Source organism: Hyposmocoma kahamanoa, unplaced genomic scaffold (genome assembly GCF_003589595.1).
Source record: "Hyposmocoma kahamanoa isolate Upper Pololo Valley unplaced genomic scaffold, ASM358959v1 177, whole genome shotgun sequence".
NCBI classification, from domain to species: domain Eukaryota; kingdom Metazoa; phylum Arthropoda; class Insecta; order Lepidoptera; family Cosmopterigidae; genus Hyposmocoma; species Hyposmocoma kahamanoa.
Window position 1 is genome coordinate 1 of NW_020653708.1, and position 17,477 is coordinate 17,477.

Consider the following 17,477-nt stretch of genomic DNA (forward strand, 5'->3'; position numbering starts at 1 on the left):
AGCTTCTATTCTTTGGGCAGAATATTCTGACTTAATTGTAAACCACAACTGCTCATATTTCGACAGCTCAAATGTCAGCAACGAGATTGTGAGTAGATTACTTGACATATACTGTATAGAGGACTTTTCAGATAATATTCTAAAATCAAATGAAATACTTAAATTAGTAGTGGAACTATTTAGTAGTGTTAAGAGCAATGACTTGTCTCGAGTGCAGGCAGTTTTGAAACGTGTGGAAACGTACAATCCTACAAAGTGTAAATTCTTGACGCGGAAGGTAAACGCTCCCAAAAATTTAGATTTTCATTGTAACTTTCAACCTGGACAGTTTCAACTTTATGATCGTAGAACGATCCCTGGGTTAAGGAGCACTATATCAATACTAAGTGACCAATCAAATGTGGTGACACTTGTGATAAACGCAAGGAGTAAAGATGGTGGCAAGACTGCCTTGCATTATGCAGCTGAGATAGGCAACGCAGATATTGTTGAAGCCTTGCTCTCTCACGGAGCGTATTATAACGTGCCTGATTGCCATGGCTGCACTCCCTCACAGATCGCCAAAACACGTGCCTATTCAGATGTTCTCCATTTACTAGAGTTAGTGGAAAAACTCTTCAACAGCTTAAATTATAGGTCGTTTTCCCGCTGTGGGGCAAATATCCGGCGTTCTGCTAATAATATTACACCACAAAAATATTTTATTCAAAATGGTAAACCGGAAACTATCGAGGATATATTTGTGGGTATTTACGTGATTCAAAATCTCGGAGCCAAATCCGCGGAAAATTCATCAGATGATGAAATATCATTAATTAAGAAAATTCATAAAAAGATGAAAATTTGACAAAGATCGAACACTCAGAAAAAATTCCTTCGATCCGGTCGGATTCGTACCGACGTCTTCTTGCATACCGTGCCAGACGCTATACCAACTAAGCCACGGACAACAAACTAGTGGAGTAATTTCACAAAAAAAAAAATTGAATATCAATTCAATAAAAATTTAATTAAGATGAAAATTCATAAATTCATAAAGTTAAAGTGAATGAAAATTCATCTAATGGTGATGAATAAGGGCAATATGACGTTTTAAATTTTGTATGGGAACGTTTTAACGCGTGGTGATACTTTAAATGAATAAACATGTGTTTTATGATTTTTCAAAAAAGCCCTATTAAGAGGTAAGTTGTGATATCGAAATATTTTTAAAAAACCTTTTCTATACACAATCGTATTCCTTGCATTTGTAAACTAGATGGTTGGCATGAACATTCTTCAACGCAAACAATAAAAAAATAATAATGACATTTTTATAAAACAACCCTCCTTATAGGGTGATTCAAAGTTTGTATACTTTTTAACCCATGCTCTGATTTGCGTCATACTTGGTTTAAACGCATAGGTACCACAGAATAATAAAAGTACCTATCTACTAGGTAATACCAAGGTACCTACTTATAAAATTAAATTAGTAAGTAGACGTAAGTTACCTATTTAAAGAGTAGATAAAAATTCAGAGATCTTAACAGAGAGAAGAGAATAAATAAATAAATATTAGACAACACGAGATACGTTGCTCTGATTCCAAAGTAAGTAAGTAGCTAAAGCACTTGTGTTGTGGAAATCGGAAACAACGACGGTACCAGAAACACCCAGACCCGAGACAATACAGAAAAGTTAGTTTGCTACACTGACACGGCCAGGGATCGAACCCGAGACCTCAGAGATAGCGACACCATGGAAACCGGTGTGCAAGCCACTCGACCATGGCGGAGGCTGTCAGATAATAAAGTAAATGCTTAACTTTTTGTAATAAAATAACCGTTGGAAAGAACTTAATAATTATAACTATCGGTCAACACAAGTAACATGTTTTTACATTTTAACGAATGATGTAAGTACTCGTATTATGTGTATCATTCTTGAGGTTCTAACGTCTGCGCGGACGAAGTCACGAGCGAAAGCTATTGTTTTTTTGTTTTAATAGTACATAATGCACGTCAAAAATTTACGCGGACGAAATTGCGGATAGCAGTTAGTATTTTGCTAAATTATATAGATACTTTTATAGAGCCTTTTTTTTCATATGTGTGTAGGTTTTTCTGCTCCTGTGGAGAAGCTTTGACGACTCTGCGGACATTCTAAAATTAAATGGAACTTTTTGCATCCAATATAATGACAATACACATAAATTAAAATAAAATAATTGTACTAGATTCCTGTTAAATAATTGTCATATTATCACATATTGCTTATAAACAAATTAAGAACATTGATCGGAAAGCCCTGTACGAGCAGGACATTAGGTATGTCATAATTTATGTTATATAAGTTGCTGGTATTTATAGTGCAATACAGTACCTTCGGACAGTACTATGCTTCACATATTTTACATCAACCTACCTCGTCCGAACAATGTACTCTAGGAAACACAAGCTACATTAGTACAAATATTTTCGTATATTTGGGTATGAGTCCCAGTATTGGTCCTTTAACAACAGTGATAAGTGTGATTGTGTGGCGTGTTCTACGGTAGCAAACCGGTCTCCTGGCCTCCCACAAGCAGGTCTCACCAGGTAGATTGAGGAGGTGCACATATCGTGGAGTACGTGGGCAATTACACAGACCAAACCTGCAGTGAACTTTACCTACAACATCATGGATTCAACAAGTGATAAGGCAACTCTCCTGCATCATCAAGAGTTGATTGCTGAATGTATCCGCAAAATGGAAACCAACATCAATAAGGATTCTGCGTCTCGGAAAATGGTGGAATTCATCCCAAAACGGATGGAGCTGCTTGTCGTACACATTGCAGAATTTGAAGAAAACCACATATGGGCTATTTTACGTCAGATGCACATAATATCTTTATCTTTAATATGACAAAAAAATGACATGAGACGACAAGTCTTTCTAATATTTTCGCAACGTACATAATTAATAAGTGCGATTTCTTCCACGTCCATTCCTGACGACATACGTGGCTTGGCTACTCTGTTTGACGACCAGTCAGTGTTTAAGTCAGTTGCCAGAGATAGCCAAGTATTCACTGCTGGCGACGTCGCCATGGCGTCCCGGTGAGGCAAGGCGCTTAGTAAAAATAGATCGTAAGTAAATTGTAAATTAATAAATTGTAAGTCAATGTTTTGTTAATTGTAAATTAATAAATTGTAAATAGTTGGCACATTTTTTCAAAGTCGTTTGTTTCAAAACCCTACCGTATCTACTATACCATAATCGACTAAAACAGGCTGGATTGGAGGACTGCGTTAACCAGCAATTATCCACTTATTATGTTTCGGACTCACTCAAAACTGCCAATTGTTTTGGAATGCTTACGAAAATAATACTTGAAATATATCCTACAATATAATGCTTCACCAAAACTAATCTATTTTTTAAAACCCAAATAAGTTATTGTTTTAATTATTAATACAAAGATCGAACACTTAGACAAAATTCCTTCGAACCGGCCGGATTCGAACCGACGTCTTCTAGCAAACCGTGCCAGATGCTATGCCAACTAAGAGGAACGAACCAGCGGACCTCACGAATTTTCCTATGTAATTTTCCTATTTTTATTAGCGCCATCTTATATAACTATACATAACTAATTTCTACCTAAACAAACTTTTTTGTACTATTTTAGGAAGCTTCTATAAAAATTTTTTTAAAAAAATAATAAAACGCCTTAGCAAAAGTTATCTTCTAAAAAGACAGTTTATGTTCTCTGTGTAATTGCTAATAATACTTATTCAGGCGTTCGGAATATTAATTCCGTTAGAGTTAAGGTAGAAAACTTAGAATAATAACGCATAAAATGATAGTTTCATATCAAACGAACTGTCACAAATGAGGCAAAAATCAAATTCATTTAGGCTAGTTTTAGTAGTAGGTTAATTTTCGGTTTTAGTGAATATTTATATAAAAATACAAGTTGAAACGCGTTACTTCCTTGTGGAATGTGATGTTAGTGTCTATTCTCTGTTTGTCTGACGTATTTTTACACTCATTTACCGCACATTTCGTCATTTTTAGCTAAAATTCTTGATCTATTCGCGGTGCAAGTTGACCTTGAGCACTGAAGGCCCGCCCGTTCGTGTAGGCCCTTTGGGAGCGCTTCAATTTGCCTCACTTAGCGTGTGCGGACTAGGTTTCTATGCTTTATTATTCTAAGGTAGAAAATATGTCAATAAAAGTACCAAATAGCTGAAAAAGGGTAGAAAATAAAGAGCACAGTTCGATTTGTATATCTCAAACGGACAAAGTCGTAAAGTTGCCTGCTTATCGGTATTGTACAGAATATATCGCGGAGAGTGTGCGATGGAATTACAGGATTTAATTCCGCCTTCCCCTTTCCATCACCGGGGGACTAGGCGTAGGCTTGGCTTCCACCCCTTTGTTGTCGATATTCCAAAGATTCGCACGAAGCGTTAGGCTTCCACATTTATATGGCGAACGGCTATGGGGGTGGAATTCCCTGCCTGCAGACTTGTTCCCTGAACGTTGTAACTTGGGCCTTTTCAAGGCGAGAGTGAATAGGCATTACTTAGGTGTGCATGCTTCAACCATCAGTTTTCATCAAGTGAGATGAAGGTCAAATAATAACGCACACACTGATAACAATAACGCACACGCTCAATATAGCCCCGCACTAGGGAAACCCTATGTCGCGGGTGCCATGGACACACACGTAGACAACCACAAATTACACCCAAACTCACGAGAGAAATAAATGTACAAACTGTTATACCCTGATTTTCTTCCCTTAAATATGATTACTAAGCATTTATATTCCGTTCTGTTGGCTGATTTACCACCACTCGCGCAACACGCGTTGTCCAGGAGCAGAGACTTTAGTGCCGTAATCTCGTGGGTCACATTTTTGTAAAACTTTAAACTTGGTAAAATTGTGAAAGTGTCTAATAAATTAGGGAAAGTTTTTGTGAGTTTTTTTAAAAAGACTGGTGCCCACTGCCGCCTATCAAAACGAATGAACCTGGGACCTCTGCGTGGCAGTCCGGCATGGTAACCGTTCGGCCACAGAGGCAGGTCAAATGCGCACTTACATTTTATTTAAAAAAAAAATTGAATTTGCACGAAACATAATTAAAGCTTATTTGTGTTTTTCACAATTACGTCAGATTAAGAGATAGTATTTACTGCCACCTTATCTATTTCTGCCGCCAAGCGTAATGTCAGCTGTGTACCGATTTTGAAGGGTAAGGGTGCTGGTGAATTTACAGGCACATGGGACTTATCAACTTATATCTTAAGGTGACGGGCGCAGTGATCCCTCAGATCTTTGCGATTTAAAGCTCTGAGTGGCACTGCAACTGTTATGAACAGGCGTATAGCTTACCATCAGGCGCACGACTTGTTCGTCTCGTCACTTGATATTATATAAAAAAAGATGGCTACAGATTTAAAGATACATTATACAAAATATCTCTAGATGGCCTACGTGCTACTACAGTTCAACCAGATGTAAGGTCAGTAAGGTCTCAAAATACAAGAATATACTTATTATTAGCTGATTATTTTATGATAGAGCGTAGACCTCCATGTTAGAACAAAATGAACTAACTTTCATATTTTAAAATTCTATTAGAGTACTCAGAAGATTCCATGTTGCCGATCTTTTTTTAAGACAGTTTATCTTCTTCGTGTAATTGCTCTATAAATAACTAATTATAATTCGTTCGCATTTCTTAATACCTACAAAGGAATTAACATTCGTAATAGTGAATTCAACTAGTAATTAATATAGTAATTGTTATAAAATATTGCTTGCAAAGATAATCCTGAAACCATTGTTGGCATATTCTAAGCGCCTGAAATATTATTATTAGCAATTACACGGAGAAGATTAACAATCTTTTTAGAAGATAACCTTTGCAAAGGCGTTATATTATTTTTTTAATAACTTTTTACAGAAGCTTCATAAAATAGTATTTAGGTAGTAAATAGTTATATAAAAAAGGTAAATTATATACTGCTAGAACCATGAAAAACGTAAAGTGGTCCAGCCAACCTGACGTCAGAATGACTGGCCACTTTGTTTCTTTAATATTTCCGATAGCTCAAAGATAGAAAAGAAGTCAATAAAGGTAGTTACTAAATAGTTAATAGAAAATAGGTAATAAATAATGAGCAGTTTGATTTGTATATCTCATTTGGTACAGCCTACTATAGTAGGTACTTTAAGATCGCGCGATGGTCGTGGACGCGATGTATAAGCGTCCAGTACCTCGTCGACGCTCTGATTGCGCGCCCCTTCTGGTCAAGGTCAAACCTTGCAAGCGACAGCTGAATTTTCTTTACTTTTACTAGATTACCTAAAACTTTATACCATTGTGGAGACTTTCGCAATACACTCCCGGACATACAATTCGAGCCACCTTGCATTTTCAATATTAAACGCTTAGCTTAAACAATGCTTGATTGCTCAAAAATGCCATATTGCATTTATTTTTGAAAAGTCGTGTCCGCCACTTTGGATTTAGAAATAAATGCTATATTCGTAATAAACACCCCCAAATACCTCGAAAACGGTACCCAACTTGACATTATTTGAAAAATCGTGCCCGCCATCTTGGAATTAGAAATGAGGACCATATTCGTAATGAGCACCCCCAAATACCTCAAAAATGATACCCATATTGCATTTATTTGAAAACTCGTGTCCGCCATCTTGGATTTAGAAATAAATGGTATATTCGTAATGAGCACCCCCAAACACCTCGAAAACGATACCCAACTAGTGCGACTATCGAATTTGACTATGTAAATAGCCTGATATTACCTGTGGCTAAACACATGAAAAGTACAGGATAACAATAAAGAACCTGGACCTGAAAGTTATTTACACACGACTTTGGAGACCTGACGATGAATTTTGTAGTCAGTGATAGTTCCCTGAAATAAGTTTAGTTAAGAACTTTGAGTCTGGGCAAGACAATCTTTTCAAATGAGTGCACGACGAACAAGAATAATGATTTTTCACATGGAGGCAAATACCAAATATATTCCGTAAAAATAGCTAACGTAAATTCCCTACAATGTTGCCGCGGCGGTGTACATTTTTAGAAATTTTGCAGCCGTCGCCTATATTGCCTATTCTCAAAAAATTGGGTAATATAATTATTTTGAAACAGATTAGCAAAATGGGGAGAAAAAAATCCGTTACTTTGCAACATTTTCGTATCTTGTTGCAACGTAATTAATTTTCTGTTTTAGTAAATATTTACATAAAAATACAAGTTGAAACGCGTTACTTCCTTGTGGAATGTGATGTTAGTGTCTATTTTATGTTTTCTGATCTAATTTTACACCCATTTACCGCACATTTCGTCATTTTTAGCAAAATTTTTGGGCTGTTCGCGGTGCAACTTGACCTTGACCTTGAACACTGACAGCCCGCCCACTCGTGTAGGCCCATAGGGTTCAATAATATGTATTTATATATTTATAAATCAAACAAAACAACTTTAGTGAACCGTTTATTACAATAGTCTAAAAATATCTTAAACAACTATCATTTTGTGAAAGCGGTTAAGGCGTTACTCTCCTTTCCTCCGCGTAATCGAGTAAATAAAATGGTACTAGCGTGTAATACTATAACAAAAAACCTTTCAACGGCAGTAGAATGTCCGTGGTCAGCGGTGAGACGCACCAGAGATGTCACAAAGCTTCGACTCTTGAAAAAGTAAAAATAGGGCAAAATGTTTGTATTACTTTCCGGTATCCCAACAAACACCAGAGGTTGTAATGGTTAAAACGAAAATAGTTTACTTAATATATCGTCAATTCGAAACTGCTTTGTTTTTCATTGAGCTTTGACGCGAGTTGTGCTGGCCAGCGATCCCATAAGTGACGATCGTATTAGGTTTCATTTAAAAAAATTTCGAATAACAAATGTGTCGTAAAATTATACAGTCATAAACTGGACGTGACTTTTGACAACAATGTACACCTATTAGCTCCTTTACGAAACTTGATGAGCGGACAAACGTCAAAACGGCAATCATAGCGTGCCGGTACTTTAGTTAATGGGAAGTGGTTGTTAATGCACCTGTTACCAACAAAAAAGCGAATGAAACTAGTTAACCCTTATGACAGGCTAACACAATCGTGAGGGAAACGATGTCGTTGAGACTTGACAACTAATCAACGCTTGCGCAATAAACAGTCGTTTAATTCCATCTTCATAAAAGAAGGATTATTAAAAGTTACGGAGCATCCCCCGCACATCACGGCTTAAAGGGGTATTCCATCGGGTATTTGATAGACTTGTTTTCACAAACCCAATCGTTTCGGTAAGTATATTTTCGGTTTAACCCACAGAAATGCTAACCAAATTGATTGAGTTAATTCGAGTAATTACCGACAACCCGCAACAGGGTTTCACTTTTAAGTGTTTATAGAACGCAAAATAACAATATTGGTGTGACGTCTTTACACCACAACTAAATAATAGCCCTCAAATGGCAAATTTTGTTTGAGAAACGCGTCTCCTCTGTCATATGCTCGAAGGGGTAACGTCTACAGTACCGGCACGCTATGATGGCCGTTTGAACAGATTACAATAGTGAGGTCTGATTCAATTCATTATCGAAAAAATATAATCAAGTGTTAAAAAGTTTTAATGGTAAGCAATTCCGGTACTTGATTAAAATTACACAAGCATGCTGTGGTCAGAGCCCCTATACATGGCATTGACAAAAACTGTTCTTCACACCTGCCATCATTGATTATATAGCAACGTTTTATGTCGAATTTGGCTAGAGTATAGGTTTAACAGCTCCTGTGACATTCCTAGCTGTCAAGACTGACAAGTTAATAATGGACCCTAAAATGGCGGCGCTAGTTTTGCCTTTTGACGTCAATTTTCGTGACGTCAGCGAAAGTGATTAGTTCTTTAAAGCTCCGCAATATGGTGGACGCCAATCTAAACTTTTCAATGTCTCAAATTCTCAACTAATTCGATGGAGATGAAAAATACTGTCATCTCTTTCGGTCTCTAACGTGTTTGAAAGAGACGAACGAAATTCGGTCATGTTAAATCATCGAGTATATAACCAGAAATAGAGACGAAATAATGGCCATCCATCCCTGGCAACTTATCAGGTAAATGGACCTTATATCACTTTTAAATATCAACTCTCGTTTGCGCAGAAATCACAAATTAGAAAGCTGGAATAGTACAGCGCCAACTACTGACCTGTGTGTACGTCTCCGTATATTCCAAAAATATTCTGTATTTATTGTAATAAAGATAATAATATCTCCAACAATGGGGGGCTGTTCCATTCGGTGGTCTGGGAAAAACAGCAAAACAAACGGAATCACATTTCATACGTAATTAATAATTAAATATGTAATTTTTAAATTTTCGTTCAATATAGCAAAGCTTAAGTTAAACTGGTCGATTAGAAGTGAAACAATTGACGACACCCGTCAATTGTTTCGAATTCCGGCTGGCCAATCGGAGCGCAGTTCTCACCGCAATGATTTGGCAGAGCAGTTTTCAAACAAAATTAAACGACATTTCTGGTTATATATTCGATGTGTTAAGTAGATGCTTTGGGAGACCCAACGGTCCCGTAACGGGACCTCCACTCTCCACATCTCCACTCGCAAAAAGATTTGCATGCCCGACAGACGCTAGAGGACAGCAGTTCTGTCTCATTCTCCGGAGTCTAGAAGTAAATAATAAATCTCGTCTTTATCTACAGGCGTCCCATGAAATATGTGCCATACTTTCAGCGCATCTATCGAATTAGTTGAAGGATTAAGCGACAGAATCGACCGCAAGCTAAGTTGACAAGTTATCCCATGCGCGGGCGTCCCATTCCGCGACCAGGCGCCGGCGCATCGCCACCGCTTTTCGGGTTCTTTATTGTCTCGTCGATTGAGAGGATCTGGAATGAAAACACATAAATGTTACATGGTTTCCTATGCAACGTGAATCGCGACAGTCGCGGGTCGATTTAAACTGGCATTGTTCTTTATTTGTTCGAAAGAAAAGCAGTAGTCAAAGGTTTACTTTCGTTTCTTGCGACAAAAAAACAGAAAACTTATTAAAACTAAAATAAGACTTAGCGATGACATGAAACATCACCATAGATAATATATATAACAAGTGCCAAATAATTTTTGCACTCCAAATTAGCAAAAACAAGTTATTTTTCTAGTATTTCATTGGTCTGCAAAAGTAAACCTTATACAGCTGCAATATGGTCGCTTCTCTTTGGGAGAACTAATTAACATCTCGAATCCGTCGTCAAAGTCAAAGTCAAAGTCAAAGATTAAAGTCAAAGATTATTTATTCCATAGGTAAAATAAATTTACACTAGAAATCGTCACATTTAAGCTACTGCTCGTTCACTACGCTGACCTCCCTGAGAAGAACGAGCAAGAAACTCTAGGGATTGCTCTTTTCAAATAAACTTAAATGCTATGGAATACACTTTGAATCAAATTTGTGTGGATTCTGGAGCCTAGTCGTCTTTCCATACATCTTTATCTAACACGTAGTCTTCAATTTTGTAATATGATTTTCGATCAAAATATTTATCGTCGCTCTGCTATTGACCGCTAGATGGCAGCACATTGACTAAAATTTCAATATAAAATCAAAACGTCGTGACTTGCAATAATAGGTATTGAACTTACAATGATATGCCAACAGAGTGAAGTTTAAATTATATTAACAGTTCAGAATTTACTTCTTTTTCAATTTGAAACAACAACCAACCATTGTCCAGGCTTCATAGTGTTTCAAATTATAAATGTGTGAGTTGTGGCGACATCGGTTCTATTAGTAATCCAGGCTTAAGGCAATTCCGTTGTTTTTTTCTTCCGTAGTTAGCATGTTACAACCTTAGCGAAGGCATAGCTTCACGCTGTGTGCCTTATTCCAGAGTGACCATGGTCGAGTTTTTGAAATTTGACTAGCGAGAAAAAAGTCGCTATTCAGTCGGTTCTAGTCGCAAAAAACTAGATTTAGTCGGTCCGCCGTTCAAAAGTTATAAGGGTGTTCTCCTGTCCACGCTGGAATAAGCCTATTCCGGCGGCACCATTTCTCAATCTCGAGAACCACAACACATAGCTTAGACCTGATTACACTAAAAAGTCGGGATTTGGTCGGTTCTAGTCGCAAAAACTAGATTTAGTCGTTACGCCGTTTTAAAGTTATTAAGGTGTTTTACTGTCCACGCTGAAATAAGTATATTCCGGCGGCACCATTTTTGAATCTCGAAAACCACAGCTCCTAGCTTTTATATAATAGACACACACTTGGCCACAATCTCACCCGATGTTAAGCGACGATGGGACGCGTTTACCTAAGAAATGCCCATTCACTCTAGCCTTGAATAGCCCCAAATTGTACTTTTCGGGAAATACAGATGCCGTAGAGCATTCCATTCCTTTGCCGTACGCATTAGAAAAGAGGAAGCAAATCGCTTAGTGCGAATTGGTGGAATATCAACGACATAAGAATGGAGTGCTCCGGACCTTCTACTCGACCGAAGGAGGAACGGTGAGGGTGGAACTAAATTGAAAAGTTCCTGCGCACACTCCCCGAAATGTATCCGATAGAAAAAGAAGCTTATATTCATTGACTTACAAATAAATGGACGACGGGTCTAATACAAAAACCATGAAAAAAATGTCCCAAGTCAACCTATTTAAACGTAGTGACATGTAAAGGAATATGAAAAAGCTAAAACGTTGAATTTAAACTGAATGTCATCGCAGTACTGTCTAATTTTGCTTGCTTCGCTGTCAGTCGAACAAACGAAGACTAAAGCGTGAATGACGCTCTGTATACGATTTTAACGCCCTATAAGTTCGGACACTTATTAGCGCGGACCCAAGTCCATATAATTGTAAGTCAATGCTTATATTAGTCAGTTCTAGTCGCGAAATTTTAGAATTAGTCGCTCGTTTGTTTAAAAGATATTGGATATTCAATTATATTTTAATTGATATGCACATTTATGTACAAAAATCGTACACATAATGAAAAATGTATATCTATACTCCGTCCAACCGTTTTTTTTTCTTCTTTCCATAAAGGAAAAGGCAAAGGTTTTACACCATACAGCCAAGTCTTGGTACATTATTAAGTCTTTTGAGCCATGTCTTCGTTTAATTATGTTTCTGTAAATATGGCCGCCACAAAGGGGATAGGCAATTTGAGGCGGCGTGCTTGGATTGGCTCGGGATTCCTTAGAACGGGCAGATACGGGTATTTTAGTTCGAGATTCGTATAATTTCGCGTTTTAATCTTCGATTAAGGCACAATAGCACTATCCTATTCCACTTTAAACTAGATTTCACAAAATAATTGAAAGTCAAAATAAAAACGACACTTTTGACAGTTCGAATTCTAATCAATTAGTGATGTCCTAACGCGTTTCCGATTAGATTTTTTTATAACAATCGATTTTATGGTCACGCTGGAATAAGGCACACCTTCACGCGTGCATGTTTGTTTCGTCATTTCCACGCGAAAGACGTCCACTTGTGGACACAGCCCTGTGGACGACGACCGGTCTGTTTTGAGACCTCTGACTGAAGGTTACCTGAGCAGCAGCCTCACACGCTGCAGTGATAGCGTTGATCTTGACCACGGCGGGCTCCCACACGCACGACTCGAAGTTGTCCGCGATGTTCTCCTTCTGGATGTCTATTCCGTACCAGATGTCTCCTGCAAGTTGACGGTTTAGCTGAAAGTTTAGCTGAGTAGACCACTAAAGGTTTTGAGATAAGTTTATTTGTAAAACATGAGTTTTATTTTTTATATACATGACAGGCAAATGACTCCACTCCACCTGATGTTAAGTGGAAAGTGGTATCCAAACGCGAAGGAACCTAGTGCAGCGATGAAATCCTCACTGCACTAGCCGCCTCCACCCTGCCTGCCTACAATATGCCTCTTCACGCCTCGTTTGAAGGACCCCATATCATAAGAGGGAGGGAAGACATGCGCCGGAAGGGAGTTAATTTGTTTAGGAAACAGATGGCGGGACTTGGAACATGAGCACGTTGTTAACGCTTACACTTAAATTGAAAAGCGTGCTTAGGTTCTTATTTTTAAACGACTTAAAAATGAGGAGGATTTTGTTGGTTCTTTTTTTATTACCTTATTATAGTTTCCATATAAATTTGCAGAAAATATTCCACCTCTAAGGGATGAATCAGATATCGCGCACTTTTCGATAACCGATTTCAAAACCTGGCGAATAGATGTAATTCCACGAGCTTTTGGAGTCGGTTTTTTTTAATACTCTGTACTGGTCGTTATTATAAAAAGCAAACATTTTAAGTGCTTTTCTCTCACCTCTTTTTTTTTTAATAATAACGCACACACTCAACATAGCCCCGCACTAGGGAAACCCTGTGTCGCGGGTGCCATGGACACACACATAGACAACCACAAATTACACCCAAACTCACGAGATAAATAAATGTAGGCCATACAAATATTTCCCCCGGCCCGGGAATCGAACCTGGGGCCTCTGCGTGTCAGTCCGGCATGGTAACCGTTCGGCCACGGAGGCAGTTGAACCTCTAGTTAAGTTTTTAGATATGTATGTAATGTGATTGTAAAGTCGAGTCGTTTATTAGTTCAATGGCAGTAGCATGGCAGAATATGTGTGATAAACCTCCCCGTGACAAAATTTAATCCAGTTGATAAATATAACTTTGCTTATTTGATAATGAACTATTGTTATACATTTTGAAGAACAAGGACAACGATATGAAATTGCGTATATAGCTATCTTTGTCGTTTAATCAGCGCCGCGAAAAACCATGAAACAAAAAATGTCTTCATCTCGTTTGTCGCGTTAAATTTTTTTGATGTTGATAAAATTACTGTGCAAATAAATGTTCGCGTTACAAAATTTTAAAATGCCAGTTTATCACTCGAATTTGATAGCTAAATGTGGATATAATAGCTAAATGGAAACGGCATAACGGGGGCAGTTAGTCAAATATGTATGTTAGTTGACTCACCCTGATGATGCTTCTGCCGCAGCTTGTTCAACAGGTTGGTGGCATCGAACCCTGCGTTGTCGCAGAGCTGCCTGGGGATGGCCTCGAAGGCGCGCGCTACGGCGCCCAGCAGCAGCTGCTCCTTGCCCATCACAGTCTTCGAGTACTCGCGCATGTGTTTCGAGAGCTCCATGTCGATGGCACCCCCGCCTGGAATATTCCGACCGTTTACTTCATACATTATGCATTATAAGTACCCAGTTATAAAACAGTTTAATAATTATAAGTACTTAAAAGTTTTTATTGCATGTCCAACGTTTCACCGCCATGATGTTCAATTATTTTTGTGAAGTTACGCCATTTGTTTATTATTACTTATTAATAAATTATAAATGATTATAAAATAAATAGGTTAGGTTAAGTTAGTTTCAAGAAATTAGACCAGTATGTTCGTAAAATACCTATAGTCCATTGACTTACAATTATATGGACGTCGGGTCCGCGCTAAAAAGTGTCCGAACTTATAGGGCGTTAAAATCATATACAGAGCGTCATTCACGCTTTAGTCTTCGTTTGTTCGACTGACAGCGAAGCAAGCAAAATTAGACAGTACTGCGATGACATTACAATTTAAATTCAACGTTTTAGCTTTTTTATATTCCTTTACATGTCACTACGTTTAAATAGGTTGACTTGGGACATTTTTTTCGTGGTTTTTGTATTAGACCCGTCGTCCATTTATTTGTAAGTCAATGCTATAGTCGGTCTTTTTTGGGGTCGGAGTAAAATTAGGTGCATTTGCAGGTTTGCCAGCTTTCAGAGAATTTTATGTAGTTGTTGTCGGCAGTTTTATCGATAGACTGTGAAAGAATGTAAATTTTTTCCAAAAATACCTGAATTGTGAATGTACGACGTTCTTATGATGAAAAATTGCGTTTTCACCTTCTTTATTCTTATTTTGACAGTTGGCCTACAAGTATCAAAGTCAATTTTTTAACCGACTTCAAAAAAGGAGGAGGTTCTCAATTCGACTGTATGTTCTTTTTTTTTCTTTTTTTTTTGTATGTATGTTACGCGATAACTCCGGTATTTGTGAACCGATTTTAATTTTTTTTTTGTTGGAAAGGGGGTACCATAGTGGTCCCATTTCATTTTGAAGAAAATCATTCACCTTGAAGGGTGGCTGTTCACGCATGAAGATTCATTTTTATAAATAGCGCCTAACTTTAATTTAGGAGCAATTACTTTTAGCAAATATTTAGTTGATTTTGCTATTTATCCAACTCAAGGTGTTTTTCCCTCGATATACTTTGAGTAGTGTCGTAGTGAGAACCTATTTTTATTATCTCCAGTATCAAGTCCTGTATAGTGGCGAACTAGGGGATATTTCAATGAAACTTAGCAAATAGACGTAATTCCACTTACTTTTGAGGTCGGTTTTTTTAGTACTCTGTACTGAGATTATAATCATATACGTTTTAAAAACGATAGGCGGATTTGATTATGTATATTAAATATAATTGAAAAACTTTAAAATAGGTTTCCACTATTTTTAATAGTCATACCTAGTGTATGTCCAACAAACAAGTTCAGCTATTTATTGCATAAGCGTGACCAAAATTCAGTCGACAGTCGATAAAATATTTATCGTGTAATTTTATCGACTGTAATCACTAGCTGCTTGTAAGTGTATAGTTTTTTTTTATAATACCAAGTGCCGGGACGAACAAGTCCTGCACCTGATGGTAAACTACACGCCTGTTCATAACAGTTGCAGTGCCAAGAGCCTTAAATCGCAAAGAGTTTATGGGCACTGCCACTACACCTGTCACCCTGAGACATAAGTTGACAAGTCCCATGTGCCTGTAATTTCACCAGGACCCTTAAAACTTAGTTTTGAAGGTAAACCGGAAAGCAGTAACGCTTATAACTGCTAAAATACATAAGGTGGCAGTAATTTCCTGGACGAACCTTTGACAAGGAGCTCTACTGCTTCTAGACGAGTATAAACGCACTTGATGCTGAATGCTAGTAAAACGTGTAAAGAAAACATACCCGCGACGACGGCATCGTTCTTGATAGTCCGCCTGACAATCATGATGGCGTCGTGCAGCGACCGCTCCGTCTCCTCGAGGAACTGCTCAGCGCCACCCCGCAGGATCAGAGTGCATGTCTTCGCCGCTGGACATCCTGCAAGGGTTGTTGTTGCTTTAGAAGGGTGGCTTGATATGTGAGTTTACAATTTGTATGATAATGATTAATACAAATATTCTTTGTGTTAATAATTAATATTGAAAATGTTTCTAAATAACTGAAATTTTAATACAGTGCATAGTATCATTTACAGATTTGGTCTACTTTTCTTGTGTTATGTTTTTAACCGACTTAAAAAAGGAGGAGGTTCTCAATTCGATTTTGACGATTCTTTGGTGAGAAGAAGGTACCTCAGTAGTGGTCCCATTTAAATTTGAAGAAAATATTCCACCTCTAAGGGTGGCAAACTAGGGGATGAATGACTTTTGAGGTAGGTTTTTTCAGTACGTACTGAGGTACCCTTTTTCCAATAAAAAAAAATCATCAAAATCGGTTCAGTAATAACTTATCGCGTAACATATATACAAAAACAAAAACACAGTCTTAATTGAGAACCAACTCCTTTTTTGAAGTCGGTTAAAAAGAATTGAATATCGCAGTAGTAAAACATTGTGATATTCAATAAAGCCTCACATTACTTTAGCTATGATGAGGGCAGAATGATCATTATAGAAGTGTCCAATAGTTAGGTTTTTTTAAAAGGAAACTGGACAAGTTTTTTTTTAAGAAATACCGATAAATGGTATAGACAATGCGTATACTACAACTAGTTCTACCAGCACGTTACACTACGAATAGCTCTACAAGTGGTAGAAAATGATTACTGTTTTTGTGACTAACAATTTTATATCCAAGGCAATTTTTGACATATCGATGGTTTTCTAGAATAGTGGCCTATTTCAAAAACAACAAAGAAGTATGGCGACATCCCGTGTATTTCGTGACCCAGAGTTTTTGACGACGCGACGTGCATTAAAGAGACCTATCAATACTTGTGGTTATTATACAACTTCTGCGTACTTGAATGACAAAAATCCGTGGTGGTAACCCGTTTAGCTCATGGAGTCTCGATGATTACAAATGTTATTTACAAAAAGCAACCCCTAGAGTTTCTTGCTCATTCTTCTCAGGGGAATCTGCCTTACGAATGAGCGGTAGAGTTTAACCATTGTAACGATTTCAAGTGTAATAATGCTTACCTATTATTTTGAATTTGAATTTGTGATACATTATCAAAACATCAAAAAAGCTAATTGAGAACAGCCTGTAGAAGCTGGGGTTATAAAGTTGATATAGGTTATGTTTATTACATTGTCCTGTATTGCGCTTCAGATGTTTGTTCGTAGTAGCAGAAAACAACAAGTTTTCAG

The 17,477-nt window shown here is 37.6% G+C and overlaps 1 protein-coding gene across 1 annotated transcript; it reads right to left on the bottom strand.

Moving 5' to 3' along the window:
* Positions 1 to 9,454: 9,454 nt before the first annotated feature.
* Positions 9,455 to 16,235, bottom strand: LOC113225857 (T-complex protein 1 subunit eta; the record flags this gene model as incomplete). Its single annotated transcript, XM_026458307.1, has 4 exons — positions 9,455 to 9,929; positions 12,600 to 12,724; positions 14,035 to 14,223; positions 16,069 to 16,235. Coding segments are annotated over 4 exons (574 nt in total), but the record flags the coding sequence as incomplete, so codon positions are not given.
* Between the last annotated feature and the right edge of the window lie 1,242 nt (positions 16,236 to 17,477).